The sequence below is a fragment of the Lepisma saccharinum genome, chromosome 3 (assembly GCF_977018435.1).
Source record: "Lepisma saccharinum chromosome 3, izLepSacc3.1, whole genome shotgun sequence".
NCBI classification, from domain to species: domain Eukaryota; kingdom Metazoa; phylum Arthropoda; class Insecta; order Zygentoma; family Lepismatidae; genus Lepisma; species Lepisma saccharinum.
Window position 1 is genome coordinate 136,665,556 of NC_139231.1, and position 21,509 is coordinate 136,687,064.

Consider the following 21,509-nt stretch of genomic DNA (forward strand, 5'->3'; position numbering starts at 1 on the left):
AATTGAATGGTAAACACCAGTGGCAGCGATTAGGTGCGGGCGTGGGGGGCAGTTGCTCCGCCCACTTTTTGCCACTATGGCCTCTTAATGTTAAGCTTTGTCTACAAAGGAAAGCAAACTGACTTGCCCTCCTCCCAGCCCAGTTTTGGCATCCAATCGCCGCTACTGGTAAACACTGAAGCAAAGTATAAATGTAATGCTATTTGTTTTCTTTATGGAGTTTGCGTTTTTATTTTAAATCCACTATATGCACAGATAGGCTAATCGGGACTTTACCTAAAGTGTAAAATAGAATTCGAACCACTACATGCCTCGGGTATCGAGGAGACGACGTTACCACTCCGTCATCGAGGAGGCTTTTCTTTCTGGATAATCTGCTGATTTGACATAAGGATAAAGACAGAAAAATGCAAGATCATTGTTATTATAACATCCATTTTAATTCTTACAAAAGTCATACAAAGCACTCACTTTTCTGGTATTGTCGATTCAACGATCCTTAGCAGAAGGGTTCCAGTTCGTGGAAAACAAGAGATTCAGCGCTCTTGAAAGAACCCAGGATCCGACAGAGAAAGGCTTGTTGGCGAAAGAGAAGAATCCTTGATTTCCAGTAGCCATGGGGTTGCCTACAGAGTTCTGAGTTTCGGACGACGATTCCGGTGGGTTGGGATAGAAAACCTGGGGTTGAAAGTTGCTCTGGATGTTGTTGGTTTGGAGGAATTGGGGAAACGGGTTGAAGTGAGATCCATCCGGTTGGTAAACCGGTTTCATAGCATTCGATCCTGAACCAATATCTCCAGAAGGTTGGAACATTGGATGTTCGTTGTATTGTGCTTCATTATTCATCGATGAATGCGGTGGCATCAACATTGCTGTGCACCCGGATGGCATCTGGTGTCCTTGCGCTTGCGTTATCTTTTCCCTGGCTTGCTTTATATACGTCAGTGCTGCCACCAACCGGTTTAAACCTGTGAATATAATAGTTGCAGTTACTTCGACCCAAAAGTAACTTTGTTAGTTACTTATTTAAGGAAGTATCCCAGTTACTACGCTACTTTATTCTAGACAAGAACCCCGGTGGTCTAGTGGGTAGGGCGTCTGACTGCCACGCGGGAAATCCGAGGTGGAATTCTTCCGGCCTTGTCCCCCCCACATCAATCGGCTCTGGGGCTCGGTGACCGGAGCGTAGTGCTGATCACATCATCTTCAAAGTTGCTGATTGATTGATTTGCTTTATTTTACTTCGCTTTTTGTGCCACTTTTAGCTATTTGCGAAGATGGGGATGAGTGATGATATGATGAAAATGATGAATGGACACTCACAAACATCCATGCCCAGACCAGGATTCGAACCCGGGAACCCTGGCGTCGTAGCGCGATGTGCTAACTACTCCGCCACGGGGGCCAGCTCCAAAATGGCCGAGATCGATAGAATACCCACACATCCCTCTATATATGACCCATGGCATGGTGCAAAGTGCACGTGGAACTTTATACTTTTACCTTATTCTAGACAAGATTACCTCGTGTAAGTTATACGGCTTCTGCGATGGCGCAGTGGTGCCCTGAAATCAAGGGGTCCCGGGTTCGATATCTTGTGAAGGCACATAGTGGTTTGGATCCCACTTTAAACTGTAGGTCCAGTCCCGATTAGCCTTTCTGTGCATAAAGTGGACTTAAAACAACAATTCAATCTCAATCAATCGTGTAAGGTATTTCATGCAGGAAATGTAAGCGGGTTTGTTTTTAACTGATGACCATAAAGAAATTAACATTAGTTTTCATTCATTTATAATTAACATCGTATTGTTCAAATATAAAAAATATAGAGGCAATAGAGTTCAAAGTAAATCTCTATAGTTGAAAATGAAGATTAATATATATATAATTTTTTAAAATTAATATTGAACAAAGAAATTGTGGAAAATCTGTCATGACTGTTGAAGACTGTAGCCTATATTCTTATGCCCGAGGTACTCCAAAATAAATACACTTGAGCACATGCGGTGGTGATTTTGGAGATAAATTTATGAATATTTCTTGTCTTTATCAGCACAATAAAACTTTGTAAATAAATTATTCATTTCCTTCATATTCAGAAGTGTTTCACCAAACAAATTTGCGGGGCAAATCGTAACCGCATTTAATTCAGTTATTATATGAAGTGTATTTTTATCACTTGTTGAACATGAGAACTGCAGTAGCAAAATACTATTTACTTTGATATAACGTTTCGAAAAATAATATCATTCTTGTAAATAAATACAAAAAAGCAACTTACCTTCTATCAAAACCTCTGGTTCACTTACAATTGTAATTCTAAACCAGCCGTAATTCGAGAAGAAGGTGGAACCTTTGTTCAAGAGAACTCCATACTCCTTAAATTTGTTGAACATGCCTGAAATTATGAATCAACAATTAGTGTTGTTACAATTTTTTATAACCATTTAAATATAATATAGTTTATTACATGAATACACGCTTCTTGACGATGTTCATGTCCATTTAGTAAAAGACTAACAGCTAAATAAAGATGATTATGATTGAATGTGGGCTATATATTATTCGTATATGTTGTCTTCATTCCAATTATTATTGGTAGCTATCATAATCTATGTTATGAGGTACACCAGGAAATAATCACCAACTCTTAGATGCAGCGTTACGTTATATTACGTTATAAAATTTAAACCAGGTTTCTAATCCATTTAAATTTAGACTTCTTTCATATATTTTAAAGAAAATAATAACTAATGAAAATAAGCTTACAAATAGAGAAACTGCATTTTGTGAACTTACACATCTCGCATGTCGTGTTCCTCTGTAACATTATTTCCCTGATTTTTGTAAACTCAAGCTGTTGAGACTCTTGAGTTTGCCTCATAGAATCTTGAGTTTCCCTAATTTTTGTAAACTCGAGCTTTTGAGTTTCCCTAATTTTTGTAAATTCCATCTGTTGTGACTCGCTGATTTTTCTTAACTCTGCCAGCAGATCAAACATTTGAAAAGGAACATTACTTTGACCCGTTGACGTCTCTGCCAACACAGAAGGACGAATGTCAATTTCTTGAACATTTTCTTGACTTCTTTTCCATTGCACAAAAGCTTCAATACTGAACGGATCATAAGATGGATCACAATCTCTACAGAAATAATTTTCATTTAACTGGTATAATTCCCAATGCTTATCAGACAAACCCAAACATTGTAAATGATACCAATGGCCACAATTTTCACAAGCTACCAACCTTTCCTTATCGGGATCTTTGCAGCACTTCACCATATTCATGGCACCATTCTTATTTTGTGATTCATCAGAATCGTCACCACAATTGATAGATCTAGCTGTAAGACTTGTTTTGGATCTCAGATTATAAGGATTACTTGATGCGTACATAATAGAAATTTATGTACAAACTAGATTCACGAAAACAATGGTGTAAGTTAACACGCAAAACACATCACTCAAGATCGTGCTGATAACGTTCCACAATACTGGACCACCAATTATACTGTGACATTCACAAGTCAATCATTTGCACGATTACATTTAGTTCATAAATATTTGAAACTAAAACGCGAAGGTGAAGATACAACTTCTATAGGTCTATATATTAGTGAAATAACTAAGCAATATGCAGTTCACTATTACCTATATTTCCATTTTTGTCAGACACACTACCACATAATGACTATTGATTCTCGTTGCTATAGCAACGTTAGAATTCCAAATATCTCGTTTATACAGCGTAGAGTGCAATGAATAACATAAAACATAATGAACGTTGTACAAAGTAATAATTATACATTTTTTAAACGTTAATATAAAGTGATTTTTATAATATTAAATTAATAATTTCAATAAACATATAATTATATTGTGCGGATTCACAGGACCGTCACAATTTAAACCAGGTTTCTAATCCATTTAAATTTAGACTTCTTTCATATATTTTAAAGAAAATAATAACTAATGAAAATAAGCTTACAAATAGAGAAACTGCATTTTGTGAACTTACACATCTCGCATGTCGTGTTCCTCTGTAACATTATTTCGCCAAAGTCCGCCCACAGAAAAAAGCCTGCAGACGCTGGTTTGACATGTACGTCGAAAGGCTCCAAAGCTTTCCGTGTGAGCGTTGCTGCGGTTCTTAACATCTGCAGGGACCGGGGGATGTAAACATCTTGCACCCAATCTGAAATGGAAACATTTCCAAAGAATTTATCTCTAGGTACCTAATTAGAGGTCTGTGATCTGAACAATACGTGCATTTATTTTCAATCATGAGCTCAAAAGGTTTACACTCATGTGTAAATGAAACAAAAATATACTGAAGGATATTTGCACGTGTTTACTTAATATAGCTACAGAACAGAGAAGTAAACACTAAAAGCACCCAGACTATTAAGTTTTAATTGGTAGAGTATGTAAAGTTTACGGTAACTTCTAACAGTGTAGCACGTGGCGTGTTAATCAAACTTACATACTTACCATAGTCATTGAGAATTGTCAGAGCTAGCTTAGTCATTAAGCGAGGGACGGCTGTAAACTGGGCATCTCTTCGAAGACGATTCTGAAGTTCTCTATGATAGGTGACGAGGATTCCAATCCTGAACCCTGCTAACCCCAGTGCCTGAAATAAAGTGTTCTCTTTAATCTTGGGATGAGAAAGATATGAATATGGGGTGAAATTTCTAGAATCCAACTTTGGACTATTAACGATAAAATAATGCTATCGTGATTTTCTTGCCATCAAGGTTTTGTTTATAAGCTTGAACTTACAGAAGAGCCAAGCGAGACCAGCTGGAGGTAGACCAGCAAGGCTGATTTAAGAAGATATAACGGCGATAATGTGTGAGACAACAATATAATTAAATGAATCAATCAAAAACATTGTTATTATTTGTGCTTTCATTTTGCGGGGCCCCTGGTTCGATACCAGGTGTTGTTCGGATCCGACTTTAAACAGTAGATGCAATCCCGATTAGCCTATCTGCGCATAAAGTGTATTTAAAACAAAAACTCGAACTCCAACTCATTCATCTTGCATTTGTTCAGGGAATTCCTTCATAGCCGCAAATCCGATAATGTTCAAATTCAAATTAACTGTCAGACTGTACTATTTTAATAATAAAGTATCATAAATATTGTAGTAACGTATAATAGTGTCATACAATTTAAGAAAAGAAGATCAATATTATTAGAAAATAAAAAGGTACCTTGCTCAATCCCCACACAACATGCGTCTTTTCAGGATCCGGAATTTCAACAATACTGAGTACACTTTCGAATTTCACAGATTCGTCGTAGACGGACATGGAGAACACCTCGTCGGAGATAAAGTGCATGTCGTACCTGAAAATGAAACCAAATTTGCTGCTAAAAAGACCTTGTCATTAATCTGAATATCTAATATTTACTTCTAGCTCGGATCCTATGGCTTCATCCATCTTCTTGCAGTTTTCATATTACAATTACAATGCTCAGATTGTATATTTGATAACGTATCTCATGATGTACAGTATTAACAATTGGTGCAATCTATCTGGGTGTATATTATCATGTCCGGATTTGTGGGACTTCGGGGGGTACAACCCATAAAATGAAAACAATTAGATATTTTTTTTAAGGTGGTAAAGTATTTTTTCAAAAGAATATATAATTAACCACATGACATAACGTGGTCTAAAAGTTATAACTGAAAATGTATATAGAGCAGCTCCACGATGATGTTAGCCACAGGCCTTCACATATACATATCTGGGCTTGCATGTTGCAGTGTGTTCTCAGTACCTCAGGGGGTGCGTCAAGTGTGGACAAGAGTGCCCATAATGAATACGTTGGTAAACCTTACGAAACCCGAATCTGGTTATGGAGCTCACTCATTTAATCCCTAAATCATGGAGGTCTCAACTTAAAATTTTCAAATTTAGCGCATTTTCAATGCAATGCTTGAATTAGCAGAATTTTTATTTATGCATAGTTATCCTTGTTTGATTCACACATTAACAATGTTTCCTTTGAAAACGTGGCCAGTCTAAATCTTTGACAGTCATCCAGTGAGCCACCCCATATCGGAGCGTCTGGCTTTTCCACTACTCTACTTCCTTTCCCAAGACAGGACTTTATAGGTTTTTTGGTATAAGATATTTTATCTCTTCGGAAACAACTATTCTCGGTTCACTAGTCAGGTTAAATCGGTGTTAGCGTACAACTTTAATAGTTAAAGTACGGTTTTGCAATTTATGTAAAGGAAGAAGTAAAACATTTATTAAAGTAAATAAATTGATTTTATTTGTTTCACTAACCTTAAACCAATTCAAATTGAATTCTCATGTAGGTGGCCTCCCCGATGGCGTAGTGGTAACGTCGTCGCCTTGTAATCGTCGCCGGGTTCGATACCCGGTGAAGGCACATGGCACAGTGGTTCGGATCCCACTTTAAACTGTAGGTCCAGTCCCGATTAGCCTTCCTGTGCATAAAGTGGACTTAAAACAACAAATCAATCAATCAATCAATTCTCATGTCTCGTCCATCAACTTACCTTTTACACAGTTGCATTAAATCCAGAATGGTTTCTCTGGAATACACGTCACCAAGTGGATTGTTGGGATTGGTAAGGATAAGCCCTTTCACGCGCTTCCCAAAGCTTCTCAATGCCAATATCCTCTGCTCCACTTCGCCGGCTGTGAGTCTATATTCCTGCGAGGTAAAAATATGCCAAAAAAGGTTGAGAAACCACAGTTCAATGATATCTGTTTTGTAAGAAATAGGCTATTTGTACTCACCGGCAATACAAATGAGACACCTAGATAGGAAACGTTCGCTTCCGCTCAATGAGTTATATGTGTTGCATACCTCTACGGCGAGAAGTGGATTTTAATAGCAAATTTTCAATGGCAACGTGTACCACCGCCGTAGAGTTATGCAACACACATAACGCCTTGCAGGGAAGTAAGTATTTCAGGATCTATGAGTCCCATTTTTATTGCCGGTCACTGTACATATGGTTTAGACCTCTAATAGTACCTAGGGGCAAAGACGGGCGGAGCGTGGTGCTGATCAAATCACCTGCGTACGACAGGGGGGGCTCATGGGGCTATAGCCCTTTCAGAAATGTTGAGAAAATCAAATCTTTCAAACAAAAGCAACAGGGTGCGAAATCCTGGGGGGACAAGGGGAATTCTTCCCCCCACCAACAGTCTTGGCTTCAAAAAGTAATATGTTTGCGAGTGTTGCATACTTTCTCTCTCATTCAAGAGACCATTAACAGAACTTACACCAATAACAAATGTTATATTGATATAATATATTCATACCAAAGGTAAAATAACAATGCAAGACAAATATAATTATGAAATCTAATTGATTTATACTGATAGAAAACAAAAACTAAACAAAAAAAAAAGATTATAAAAATATTTAAACAATTTTGCCATTATTGACATCCTTAACCAGTCAGTAAAGGAATTAGTTTGCTACTTTTTAAATATCTGATATATATAAAAGTATATGTATATTCTTAATAATAATAATAATAATAATAATAATAATAATAATAATAATAATAATAATAATAATAATAATGTATTTTAAATCATAATTTATATATTTATTATTATAAATATGTATTATATGTATAAATATTTATATATTTGTATGTATGTATATATATATATATATATATATATATATATATATATATATATATATATATATATATCTGTGTGTGTGTGTGTGTGTGTGTAGATTAAGATCTCCCTTCCCCCCCAACAATTTTCATTGATTTCGCACCCTGAGTAAGGAACTCGAGCCAGTGGTAAATGCAAACTCGCCTTAAATTAACTTCCGATTACCGTTCTCGTCTGCAAAAAGCTTTTAAAACGAAGGTTAAAGGTGATAATTGTGAAATATTTTATATTTCATTCATTTTTACAATTCCAGCTTTTTCCGAAAAACAAAATCCTGCGTACGTTAGTGCCTGCACAAATTTCCGAGATCGTGAATATGTGGAGCCATACCTCCTCATTCCCCCTTATGCCTTCCTGCAAAGTGTAGGTTTACATTAGTGACGGCTATTACCTTGAATCAACGAACATTTAGGTTTGATTCTCAATGTGTTTTCACTTTCAACAATCAAAAATTCATCTATTTTCTAAAAAATATCGTCTAAATGGAGCCACTGTGAAGGCCGAAGTACATTCAAATAAATCAATTTTTCACTTACCCTGGCTTTTAGGGGCACTGCTTGTACATCTATCCCTGTGTTATTCATGACGTACTTCGGTATCCCTGGAAACACTGGAGTTGGTACAAGAACAACGTCACCGGGATGGAACAAGTTCTTGGCAATGGAATTCAAAACCGACGCAGCGCCATTTAATACGAACACCTGTAAAAGTTTGATTCAAAACATTGTCAAACGAAAAGGAAAAGAAACAACGAAATCTTCGGAGACAAGCTCTTCGTAATAACTACTGTTACAAACAACATGCAAATTTTAGACACGTTAGTTTATTTAACTCGTTACACACAAGCGCATATCTGTAACGGATATCCCTTACACAAAATATTTTTTACCCAGGAAAAGGATTCCTGATTATGTTGTGAGAGCCAGAAGTAGATAGTGACCATGTGTTTACCAAAAAAATTAATTCTGTTAAGAGTATCAGAGCTATGCCCTGTCCCAGCTAACTGTGGAGCTAGGCTGCGCATAGCGTCAGAGAAGCGAGGGAAATCTATTGGCCAGAGCGAAGCGGTAGACCCTGATGGGAAGGCTGGTAACTTCAGTCGCTTTCCCCCACTCCACGCAATTCCATTCCTCTCACGTGTTCATTGGTGGAGCTGTCTCGCGTCACTACTTGCGCAGAGACTTGCTTTCGTTTGCCTGCTCCACAGTTAGCTGGGACGGAGTATAGTATACATTTTACAAACATCTCAACAAGCCATTAAGAATCCAAAATAGGGCTTAGAATGCGTTTATGGAAAATACACTATATACATTTTTCATAGAAATATCGTGCAAGGGCTACAAACTTACATTGTCCGGGTCTATTGGTTGTGGAGAATTCATATGTTTGGTCAGAAAATCAGCTATGATTGCTTTCTGACCATAATCGCCTGTGAAATCAAAGTAATGCAGGTCTTCGTGTGTTATCCTCACTTTGTCGGCTTCGTCATTCAACTTTTTCAGTACCAGTTCCTCCCCTAAGTGAGTGTCTGCTTCGTCAAACCTTATGAGCTCCTAGAAAAGGCGAAACTTATTAGACAAGGCTTAATAGCGAGTATATTACAGTTAGCATAGTCAACTAAATAACCCGTACACGTTAGAAATATTTATCCTTTTGTCGTTGGTTACCTTGAACTCGCTTACCCCACGACAGAGAAAATAGCCTATAGTGGAACCACGAGCAAAACAACCTGCGCAGACCCGCGATTCCTGTGCACCGTACCCCCGCGAGTAGGGGAGGGGGAGAGTGGACCATGCTTCCTTATGGCCCGAGGTGGAGGGAAGAAGGGAAAGCTGCGCGGGGACTTTTCGTCCCAAGGTTTTTTTTTTCCTTGTGGTCGATCTTATACTATAGAGCGTATCAACCTTAAAAGTCAGTATGGGTTAAATGGAGCGCGGCGTTGCCAGAGCAACAAACGGAGTCTCATCGAGTCGCTGTTAATCGCTAATGATTGCGACAAATTTACTTCCTTAATATCGTATAGGAAATCATCAAAATCGATGTATTTGATGCATTTTGGGGAAAGAAACGATAGGTACCTCAAGATTTGCATGTAAATGTTTATATTTCGACGTAACTATTTACCATTTTACATTTGCATTATATGTGTAATACACCAAATGTTTCTCGCTAACCAACTTTTTCGTGTTACGGTCATATGATTTATACAAAATATCCAATGTATATATATAACTCCCCTCGTAAGCAAATTAATTCACTCAAGCGAAGAATATCATATCTACAAACATCATAGATCCAGTAGAAAAAAAACTGGCGAAGTTGTTCAAGTGGTTTGATATTTATGGCTTTTGAAGTATTTACTAGAAAAAAATTAAGCGTTTTGCAAAATTGCATAATTATGAAAAATTCAGATCACATGAATTTATGACAGGTTATATAATGCCGTCAGTAAATAGAGCATAAAAAACTCTACAGGATAATGATTTCACTGTTTGAAATTTTTTACTTTTACATTTTGTAAATTTTGTAACATCTCGCAACGTAGCGGTGGTAGAGAAGGGCAGAGATATTGGCAAAACTCATGTATTAGAGAGAGAGGGAAGTACTCCATTTACTTCCATACTGACTTTTAAGGTTGAGACACTTTATAGACGTTTCGGTCCCAAAAAATTTCTCTGCAATGAGGTCGATACATCCACTCAGGGTGACTATTCCCTCCTTGACCAATTCAACGTTACAGAAAGAATTCAGCGTTATACGCGTATATACGTATAAGAGAAATCTTCCAAATCTCATTAACCAACTTTCCACCAGTAACATTTCACCGGCAAAACCCTAGCACCACACTGGCGATTTTCCTGATGCGTTGTGACCTCCACTTCGCCAGAATGTCCGTGTCGAACAAGACCGAACACGACAGCGTAAAACCTCCACCGAAACCGGATCCATTGTGACTGTACGGTAATGAACTGTTCGGTGCAATGCAACTTGTCACTTGCTTCCCGATAACCCGTCACAATCAAACAAGTTTTACGTTGGACTCACTGTTATCTTGTTCAACCAGTTCCCTAGTGGATAGTAGTGTTGCCATCCGCAATGGAATTTTATTCTTTAATGGATGATTTATTTAGCGCCACTTCAACTTTACTCCTTAGGTTGATAGCGACAAGGAAGGCTGGAGGGCGACGAGAGAAATGGAACAAACGTAAATGATTTTTGAAAGGTATTATCTCCGCATTTGCTGACTGACGGGAAACAAACTCTCTCGCAACGGCCGACCTTGAGACAGACTTCACGTCTGTCCAGATTGACCACACTAATGTAGAGTTTGCTCAGATGCACCTGCATTTATCGGAGCACGTGCGCTCTCGAACGCTAAGCTACTTTCAATACTTCTATGAGAAACTACGTATTTTGTGTTTTGGACTTTTTCGCTGTTCAAAATTAAAAATGTCAATGAAAATCAACACTTACCAAATTATTCTGATGAGGTCGGCCTGAAGAACCTAGAAGCATAAATTCTAATAGGTTCTATTGGGTTCCGCTGCAGGACCGGAACCTTTCTTCTCGCACAATTTAAATTCGGTACAAGTTGCGTTTTATTCGATTTAAAAAAAGTTCCTGGACCGTATTTAAATCGATCTGGAAAAAAAAGATTCCTGGACTGAATTGAAATACTTTACAGATAAAAAGGTTCTTTACGGTTTTCTCTCCTGGACTTTTTTTTTAAATTCCTGAACCTATAACAACCCTGCCTACAAGATCCATTAGATCCAATAGGTAAAAACAAATTTAAACCTAATTTTATATTTGTCAACAAGCCTAGATATAAACAAACTAATACTCTTTATGATTATGCCATAATTGATGTATTAATATTTAATTTCAAGGGCACATATTAATTAATGAGCAAATTTTAAAAATTAGAGAGGTAATGACGAGTAAAGTCGTTTGGATCGGGGCACCGACTTTTAAAAAAAAATAATTTACAAGGTCGCGATCGACGAATGTTGAGAAAAGAGAACCACTGTTCTAAATCAAGTTAACTAATACAAACCTGAGATTTGATTGCTGGTAAACTGAACACGATCCCTGCAAACAAACATATCAGTGGAAGCATCTTGAAGACTTGGGAGATGATAACACCGATCAATGAATGTTATGATTGCAGCTGCTAAACTCAGATTCTAACTTCGTGGTGCAAGCGTTTATATATATTTTTATAAGCTAATGATGGCTTTCATCAGCAAGTAAAAGTGTTACAATACCTACTATGAGCTTAACTTCCTGACATTTAACAACTTGGATTATAATATATGAGGTCCACTTACGCTCATCCAATTTAATCCCTTGCATTTCACTTCTCTCCAAACTTTATATCAGACAATATTGTGACAAAATACTTTGATTTATAACAAGACATTTTTATATATTCGGGTAGAGCCGTTATCTGTATTTGATTTAATTTGGTAACTTCTCTAAATTTGGACTAGTTAATGATTTTTTCTTAATGGAGGTAGCATGTTTTACGGCCTACGTACAAAAATGAGAATAGTTCCGACACAAAATAGCTGATTTGAATGATGTATAGCTCCATAACTTCTGAACTTACACTGCCTACAGCTGTAGCACGTTCTTATCAGTGTTGCCATTTAATAGGGAATTTTCCAAGGTTATTAGAATTATATAAGGTTGGGTTGTAAGCTTGTTTACTCAAAATGCATGCGATCTGATGACAAATCGTGGGATCAAATGTTGCATTATCCACATATCAAGAAAGAGCACAAAGTGAAAACTTGAAATGGAGATCAGAAATGCTTATATCTTGATATTCCAGTTCCTTTATACTTCGTAATTACTAAAATTCTTTAGAGGTTTTCACTTCAAGGGGCTTGAAATTGCTGATTTTCAGATTGAAATGCAAGTTTTGTAATGTGTAATCCAAGGCCACGCTTCAGCATTACAGATGTGCAGAATTAATATTTTGTGCCGTTGTTTTAAGCAATTTGTGTCACACATTAAACAAAATAACGTGCCAAGGCAAGTTTCGTAACTAAAAAAACAAAAAGCCTGCAAACTATTAAATCAGTATATTTTGATTCCTAGTTCAAGCCTAAAATCACGTATGTATTCTATTTATAACTGGCACGTATTGTGGCAAATTAGACGAATGGTATTGTTTTTGCTTTACAATCTGAAGGTTGTGGTTTCAAATCATGCAGTGTGTTTTTTTTTTGTTTTTTTTTTATATATATTTGCAGTTTGCTGCCTTGTTACTTTAATTCTATTTCATAACATGATATTAATTGAAACATCGTATGATTCAATTAATCCGAAAAATTTTAATGCATGTATATTTTAGTGAGAATTGGTAGAAATAATTTATGAATAATTTTCATCATTATTAGTACAGTGCATTCTAATATGCTCAATATTTATTGAATCTAGAAAAAATATAATATTACGTAATTGTGAAATTAAACCCCATTATTCCTAAAAAAATAATGATTTTTTTACTTATTTATAATGTTTTTACTTATTTTCTGTTGTCCCACAAGAGCGTTTAATTTATTTCTTTATGTAAGACTATCAAAATTGTGATTCATCTGCCAGATTAAATTATGAAAGTTAATGTGACGATTTTACAAAATTCAAGCAGCATATTCCATATCAACGATTCATAACCAGATTTTACATGGAGGAAGAGTTGTATAATTTGTACTTATACATACATGGTTTTGTTAATTTGAAAATGCTTAAGTTATAATACTACTACCTTTTGATGTTGCTGACGGTCGTAGGTCCAAAGATACAAACAACAAACTTTTCGTATTATTCATTTCAAAAGTATTTGTCTCCTTTGTGACCAGTGCAAGAGTAAAGATGCTAGTAGCATAGGCGTAGCTAGAACTTTATATTTGGGTGTGCACAAAGAAATAAAATGAGGTCTTGTACCTTTTTAATAGCATATTTTGCAACACAATCACTTGGCTCTTTAACTGCACTTATGTTAGTAAAGGAATATATATACACTAAATGACAGTGTTGAAAATTTCTGAGTATATGTAGTAGGAAAAATCAAATTGCATAGAAATTACACACACACAAAATGTTCATAAATGTTACAAACAAATACATCAAAATACACGTCATCTATAACAAGAGACGTCTGTCAAAAGGTACAATGTTCTTAAACTCATGAATAACTTCATTTACATCAATAGACTAAGCTTTTTCCTGTTCCACAAATAGCAAGAGCAGGGCTTCCAATCTATCCTGCTTCTGAGTTGCTCTTAATTTAGTTTTAACTTTGTTTAAGCTTGGAGAAAGCTCTCTTTCACACGTGCAGTTTGTGACAGGAATAGAAGAAAAGCGCTGTAGTACAGAGTAGAATGCAGTAAATATCTTCTTTCTCCAATGACATCAAAATATCGAAAAACTATACACACTCGTTTCATCTGCGATAATGCACACGTTTGTACCAAGTAATGACATTTTCAACTTCTTACAAACTGCCGCTTATTTTCTCTCTTATTGAACTATCTGTCTTTAATTCTCTTTGATAAAGCAGCCCATTAGGGTGTGCCTAGGCACACCCGGCTCACCCCGTGGCTACGCCTATGGCTAGTAGCAATGTAAAACATGCAAGAATGTGTATAGTTTACATTTCAATGCAGAAGTCTATATGCGGAATCCACTAGCATACGCAGGATTCTTTCGGAAGGGATGGAATTGTAAAGGTCTAGGGGGCAGGATACACAAAAAAATATTTCATTTTAAAAGTTGTTAGAAAATGGTGTTATGTGTCAATTTAAGGGGAGTTTGCATTTATGATTTGGGTTTCTCTCCAGTTCTTTAGTACTACTTTTACTTAAAAATTTTGATTTTCTCAAAATTTCGGAGTGGGCTGTAGTCCCATCAGTTCCCTCTGTTCACCAGCGGCGGAATTTAAAGGTTCTAGCGCCTACAATTATTTTAAAATCGAATGCAGGATAAAGAAACGCCTTCCTTAATTGATTGATTGAATTGGCGTTTTAAGTCCACTTTGTGTACAGTAGGGTCAAGTGCCCGTATTTCGGATAGGTTCCTAATTTCGGATACCAAGAAATTTCCACCTTAGAACAGCAGCGCCGAAGTGCAGATAGTGCCAACTAACACGCTATTTCGTCCCCCAAATTCACCCTTGTGCGTGACCTTGAGCAAAGTTTCTTTAGTATGTGGCTGACATTTCTGACTTTTCCGGAGTTTTGATGTAATATTTCACAATCCAAACTTAAGGCCTCCAACTAGAAGGTTAGTATTTACTCACTTCTGTCTAAATTTTATTTAATCTTGGGAAATTCAGCAAACATTATTACGTAGTTTCAGTCACATTATTTCAGAGGGGGAACGCACAGAAATTCACTGGAAATTTTCAAATCGTCTTTTACACTTTCAGCGGCAAAAACATGGAATGAACTTCCGCCCTCCATTACCTCCCTCCCCAGTCCTAACAAATTTAAGAATAACCTAAAGAACTTTCTGTTAGATGAACAATATCTCTGTTCAAGCTCCCACGAGTAACACTACACAATACAGTTTAGATTACATACGAGCCTCGCCAATCCAATCCAATCCTTGACAAATCTACAACTATATTGTAATATTTACGTATGCGTTGTTCTATCGTATCTCACAAAACTACCATAATCATGTACATCAATCTCAACATCCGTGCGTGAATGTCCTGCTCAGAAATGTTTAGTATGTGTGTTTTAATGTGTGTGTGTGTGCGTGAATGTGTTTTTTTTTCTCTCTCTTTTTTTTTACGTGTTGTCTTGATTTTTTTTTTTAAAAAAAATCTCATCTTTGTTCTTTTCTTGTAACCATTTTTTATTGTATTTTCTTCTCTTTTTTATGATTTTGTTTATGTACACTAGGTAAATGTCAAACGGGGTTAGGTGGGAGAACAGCCACAGGCTGAACCTCGCCCTTTAATAAAGAAAATTTGAATTGAATTGAATTGAATATTGAATATGCGACTGGGTTTAATAATTCCGGATGCTACACGGGTACCTAATTTCGACTATCCGAAATTGTGCACCCTTTCCAAATACTCATTAGTAATCCTATCCGAAATTAGGAAATACCCTATCCGACATTAGGCAACCTTTTTGTCAGACTAAAAATATGCATACAATTCTTTGTTTCATAAAATATACCAAGTATTTCTTATAAATGTTAATATAACTTTCAGAAACATTAATAAATATATTTTTAATGTTTATCAACACATTTATGGCTTATTTTGTTTACATTTAGGTACTGAAAATCTAATTTGAAATTAAGTATCCGAAATATGGGCACTTGACCCTAAGGCTAATCGGGACTGGACCTACAGTTTAAAGTGAGATCCGACCCACTATGTGCATCCACCGCTTATACGCACAAAATCTCCATCGGCCTACATGTATATAGGTTTTATAGCTTTTTGAACACTTATTGATAAAGTTAATAGCTTTAAGTTATGGGGGGAAAATGGGTGATAATTTAAAGAATCACTTAAGGCTGGACCATTTGTCGACACCAACAAAGGCGCTTTCGAAATGTCTTATCCTTTTAAAAACCGATATACCCTATGATATCAAAAAATCTGAGAAATTATGTCTGCTTTGAATGAATTCCTTCCAGAGCATTCACGTGAGGCTTCGTGTGGTTTACTTTCGTTGTTGTCTAGATATTTGCAATAGTGTCGTGAGTATGTAAGCCTATTAAAGTGTTGCGAATATCTAGACCAGTGGTTCCCAAAGTGTTCCCTGGGGGGCCGCGAAATGTTCCAATATTTTCACTGAAATTATATAATTGTCCCAAATATGTACTTATTTAGTACTTTATACATGTAAAACGTTTCTGAATTTGAAATATGTGCTAACTTGGCGTTGCAAGTGTTATATAAGCCTACTTTATGACACGGGCGCTGCGGTGAAATTTTAAAACACTAAGGGTGCCATGAAACTAAAAAGTTTGGGAACACCTGATCTAGACAACAGCGAAATCAAACCACACGAAAATTCAAGGCCCAGCCAAACCTTAACGACACATGTTCATATCAACTTTCACAATTGTCGTTTTCTTTATTGCAAGTCAAAAATGGAGTATGGGCTGTGTAGGATCATAGAAATATCTGCAAAAAAAAATTATAAGTAATTGAAGTGTTTTTCTCTGCGTTTTGTATGACGAGTCTATTCGCTAATTGAAGACTAAAATTGGTAAACGCTGTAAGTGCCACAATAATTCGAACACCGTTCTCCACGTTAAACTGTGAAATGTGGCATGCTTTATAATGTGGTAAACGTGAAATGTGGCTGGTAGCCTAAATGTAGTTCTAAGGGCGTGTAAAGAGGTCACTGTGAACGTTCTTACGGGCTGATGTGCTGAACGATGCGATTTCCCAACACTTTCGCTTTTGGCACTAACAACGTTTACCACTTTTAGTCCTCACTTATTATCAAGACAATAGTGCATGAAATACATTTTAAATAAAGCATATAAATGAACCTAGTCACTTCCCAGTTGATTCCGTAAATTTGAATAACACCTTCTTCCCCTTTTTAGGTTTGTTTTTATTCGATAGATTAATCAGTATTCGACTTCTAACTTAAATTAGGATATGAACCTCTGAAACGAATACAGGACACCTTGAATCAAAGGTAATAACTATCTAAGCCATCGAAACTTTTCATTCGAATACAAGTTATTCATTTGGATTAACGCCTTAAAAGCAACTACTGTATATTAGCTTCCGAGTAAGTCATGCCCAACAATAAAATTCAGAACAGGTGGAAAAATAAAAAGCATTTCGTACAGTTATTGATCTTTTTGAATACCTCTTGAATGCAAATTTGCTTAGATGTAACATATTAACAAATATTATACCTAAATAAGAAATGTCGTTTCGTATAAGCCTTACATTATTTAATTTAAGATTTCAATGTACAAGTATTACACCTACAGTAATCTTTTTTAAGAGCTAAAAATACATTGAAATCTACCATGTTAGAAATACAAATCTTCAAAGATTTGAGTAAGAGATCAGACAGGGAAGAACAGAATATTTTTATTAAATGTGCGTATTCTCACCCGACCCAAAGAAGGAACAGTTTTTTTCAAATTATCTGTCTGACATTCATCCTATAAACCATTTGTCAGTATGTTTATAATCCTCCAGCAACATTAATTCCATGACGAGTCTTTAAAAATGTATCAAGTTTGGTGAAAATATTACTTCATTCTATTAACATGAGGTATGTGCATGAACTCTTTGCTATTAGCTTGTTTCTAGTATGTGTTCTTTATATGTGCATACTGCAACACTGTTCTTTCACATATTGTAGGTAAGTTCACAAACATGTAGAAATGCATGCTTGAATGCAAAAGCGTGGTCCTACATTTCGTATCAGATAATTGTATGGTGTTAGAAACAACAAAAGTGTGGATTTTTTATGAAGTAGAGTGCACAACGGATCAGGCATTGTGCATTTCTCTTCTGTATGTGGTCAATTAATCTATACATGCTGTAAAATACGACGCTTTCCCACAAAATGCATTACTACAAATATTCACAATTTTCAGTGTCAAATACCAAGCAAATGAATCACGCAAAAGAAAATTTGTCATATTTCAACTTCGATTTCAAAGTTCGTTACAAACACTTAACACAGAATGAACTTTTTCATTCATGAATCTTCGTTTAAGCAGAGCATTACACACTTCTCGTATGTGAGATTTCAAGATTTGCTCCCACGTTACGTCACACGCTAGGGAAAAATCAAAGGAAGTACTCCTTAGCTACCGACCGGGATTGGAATTTCCTTCAATCCTTCAACGCCGGCAGATTGTGCTTTAATATCTCTATGAGGGAAACGGGGAAATTTTATAGAAACAGCTGAAGATACGAAATAAAACGAAGTCTTATTTTTTAGAAGAAAATACAAAACGAAAACTAAAAATGCAGATATGAATACAAATTTCTGTAGATATTAATATTTGTTTTGTTTCTGCATGTTGTTAACATGTGTGTTTCAGGAGCAATTAATTGATTATTAACAGACCGAAATTTAAATACGTATTTTTTTTTTATCCATCCGGAGATTTTTTTTATCCATCCGGAGGTGGACATCCAATTCTGTATCAACACTTATTGCTGATTCTTCTGATATCCAGTTTCACTGTTTTGGTCTTTATCTATTTGCGTGAGCTTGACCGATCAAAGAGGAATCGGGAAATGTGGTGACAAGATCAAGAATTCGAATTCATAATTTAAACCAGAAATATATTATTTACATGATAAGTTATGAAATCTATAAATTAGCTTTTTATTTTACTTTCTCGTAAAACCTATATACGCCTTATTTGAAGAAAAAATCTTGATCTATGAAAGAAAATATTGCAGTTTGAGACACACACACACATATATACTTTTGATTTGATATTTGTTATTTAGTGTTGCTTCTCTGCCACTTATGCCTAATCGCAACGACGAGGATGAGTGAAGATATGATGAAATTGATTAAGGGTCATACATGAAGAACACACGTGTCCAGGGGTGTCCACAGGGGGGGTTTATGACGCGCGTGCGTCATGGGGATTTTTTGGGGGGACAAAATTTTATATCAATTCTATATATCTTCACACAAAAATGGGGGGATCATATTGTTTGATTGACTTGTTATTGCTTTTAGTTTTGATTATTATGCACAGTTTTTCTACTTACCTGTGGGTGATCGTGGCGATAGGGTTGAAATGAAACACCATCTCTTATGGCTTTAGAATCGGCTTGGATATGGAGGGGGTACGTGGTATTCGCATTAATACAAGGTTAGTCGAGCAGACAAACTGTGCGGAATAAGGTTGACTAACAATGGCAGTGAGCCTAAAGTACGAGGGTCACTATTTACATTTTGAGCCTAACAATGAAAAAACATGAATTTGGCATTGAAAACTGCTTTATTGTTTTTCGAAGTATTCTCCTTTATGGTCAATACACTCTTGCATTCGTTCGAACCATTTGTCAAATCAGTTTTTCCAATCTTCTTGAGACACCTCCATAATATGGTTTTTGAACGCATCAACGGCGTCTTCCGCCGACGAAAATCGTTGTCCATGCAATTTATTCGGGAACAAGAAGAAGTCATTGGGTGCCAAATCAGGACTGTACGGCGGATGACCCATCAATTCGATTTTTTGACTGATCATAAAGTCGGTTGTTAGACGAGACGTGTGACAGCTGGCATTGTCTTGATGAAGAATGATCCGACGGCGTTTGTTTGTTTTCTGTATTTGACCGAAGACCTCTGGCAAACAAATTGTTGTGTACCATTCAGAGTTGACCGTTCTACGTCCCTCTAAAGGCACAGTTGCCACATGACCAGTTTTCCCGAAAAAAAAAGGCGACCATTTGTTTCGATGTTCTTCGAGCGCGAACAACTTTTCTTGGATTGGGTTCATCTTGAAACACCCATACAGTCGACTGCTGTTTACGTTCCGGCTCATATGCATATATCCATGATTCGTCACCTGTTACAATCTTATATACGTCTTTTGAAGCACCACGATTGTATTTATTGAGCATTTGTTTGCACCAATTGACGCGAGCGTCTTTTTGAGTTTTTCTCAAATTGTGTGGGATCCAACGAGAACATACCTTTCTCACAGCTAAATGATCATGTAATATTTTATATATGCTGGTGGAACTAATGCCTATGGTTGCCTCAATCTCACAGTATGTCACATGACGATCTTGCAGTATTAGGTTTTGCACAGCATCAATGTTTTCTTGAACAACAACTGATTTTGGACGACCTTCGCGAATCTCGTCGGTGAGCGAATGACGGCCACGACTAAATTCGTTATACCAGCGTTTCACAGTGGCAAAGGATGGGGCTTCATCGCCAAATGTGGAAGTAAGTTGATCGATGCACTCTTGTCTTGATAATCCACGTCGAAAATCGTAAAAAATCATCGCACGAAAATGTTCACGAGTTAATTCCATTTTATTGTTGTCGCGCAATCTCCAAGGCAACATAAACAACACAAATGAAGCTATTGACAAAACATTTGAAGTACGTTATGGTCAATAATGCCAGACGATTCCGTGCAAACGTCAAATCGCGCCTAACTTCAATCAGTGTTGCCAAGGCTCAAAATATAAATAGTGACCCTCGTATCTAAACATATATTGCTTAAATATGTCTGTATTATACAGTGACGCAACCACAGGGGAGCAGGGGGTCATTGTACCCAAACCTTCGGCGGAAGTCAATTCTAGGGTAGCAAAGGGGGATAAACATTGACGGCCAAGGGCACCTGCAGGGGGGGCACAGTGGAGCAATTACTCCTTCGATTTCAAATTTTATGCAAATAAAAATACATTTTGTAAAATTTTCTTGCTTGCTTCGCTCGCATTATCTGTTTTTTTCGTTTTCGTCGAGTTCAGAGCTGTAGCTAAGGGCGGTGGGAGTCGGCCATGGTCGCCGAATGATCTAAAAAGAATGTAGAAGAGAGAGTGTCATTGCGTCCAGTGAAATTATTTGCGCCGTATTAAATCAATATTGTTTTCAATTGTAAAAATTGAATCAAAAAATGTTCTTGCTTACTTCGCTCGCATTCTACTTCTTTTCTGTAATGTAATATATTTAAATAATATGTGTTGTATATTTATATTGAATAAGCTTTGAATACGTACACAATTTAGTGTTAGCTTGTTGCATACGTATTTTCTATTTCACTCCATGTGGCATATGTGTAAAACATGTGTTGTACTACATGAAAGTTACACA

General features: G+C 36.5%; 1 protein-coding gene across 1 annotated transcript; it reads right to left on the reverse strand.

The window, feature by feature from the left end:
* Positions 1 to 481: 481 nt before the first annotated feature.
* LOC145986023 (1-aminocyclopropane-1-carboxylate synthase-like protein 1) lies at positions 482 to 12,305 on the reverse strand. The gene is made up of 9 exons (XM_083120196.1): positions 12,024 to 12,305; positions 9,042 to 9,245; positions 8,229 to 8,393; positions 6,546 to 6,703; positions 5,221 to 5,356; positions 4,493 to 4,634; positions 4,020 to 4,196; positions 2,282 to 2,398; positions 482 to 968 (listed from the first exon to the last, which is right to left on the reverse strand). The coding sequence occupies exons 1-9, from the start codon at positions 12,027 to 12,029 to the stop codon at positions 490 to 492; spliced, it is 1,584 nt and encodes a 527-aa protein (XP_082976322.1). The 5' UTR covers positions 12,030 to 12,305; the 3' UTR covers positions 482 to 489.
* Positions 12,306 to 21,509: the final 9,204 nt, after the last annotated feature.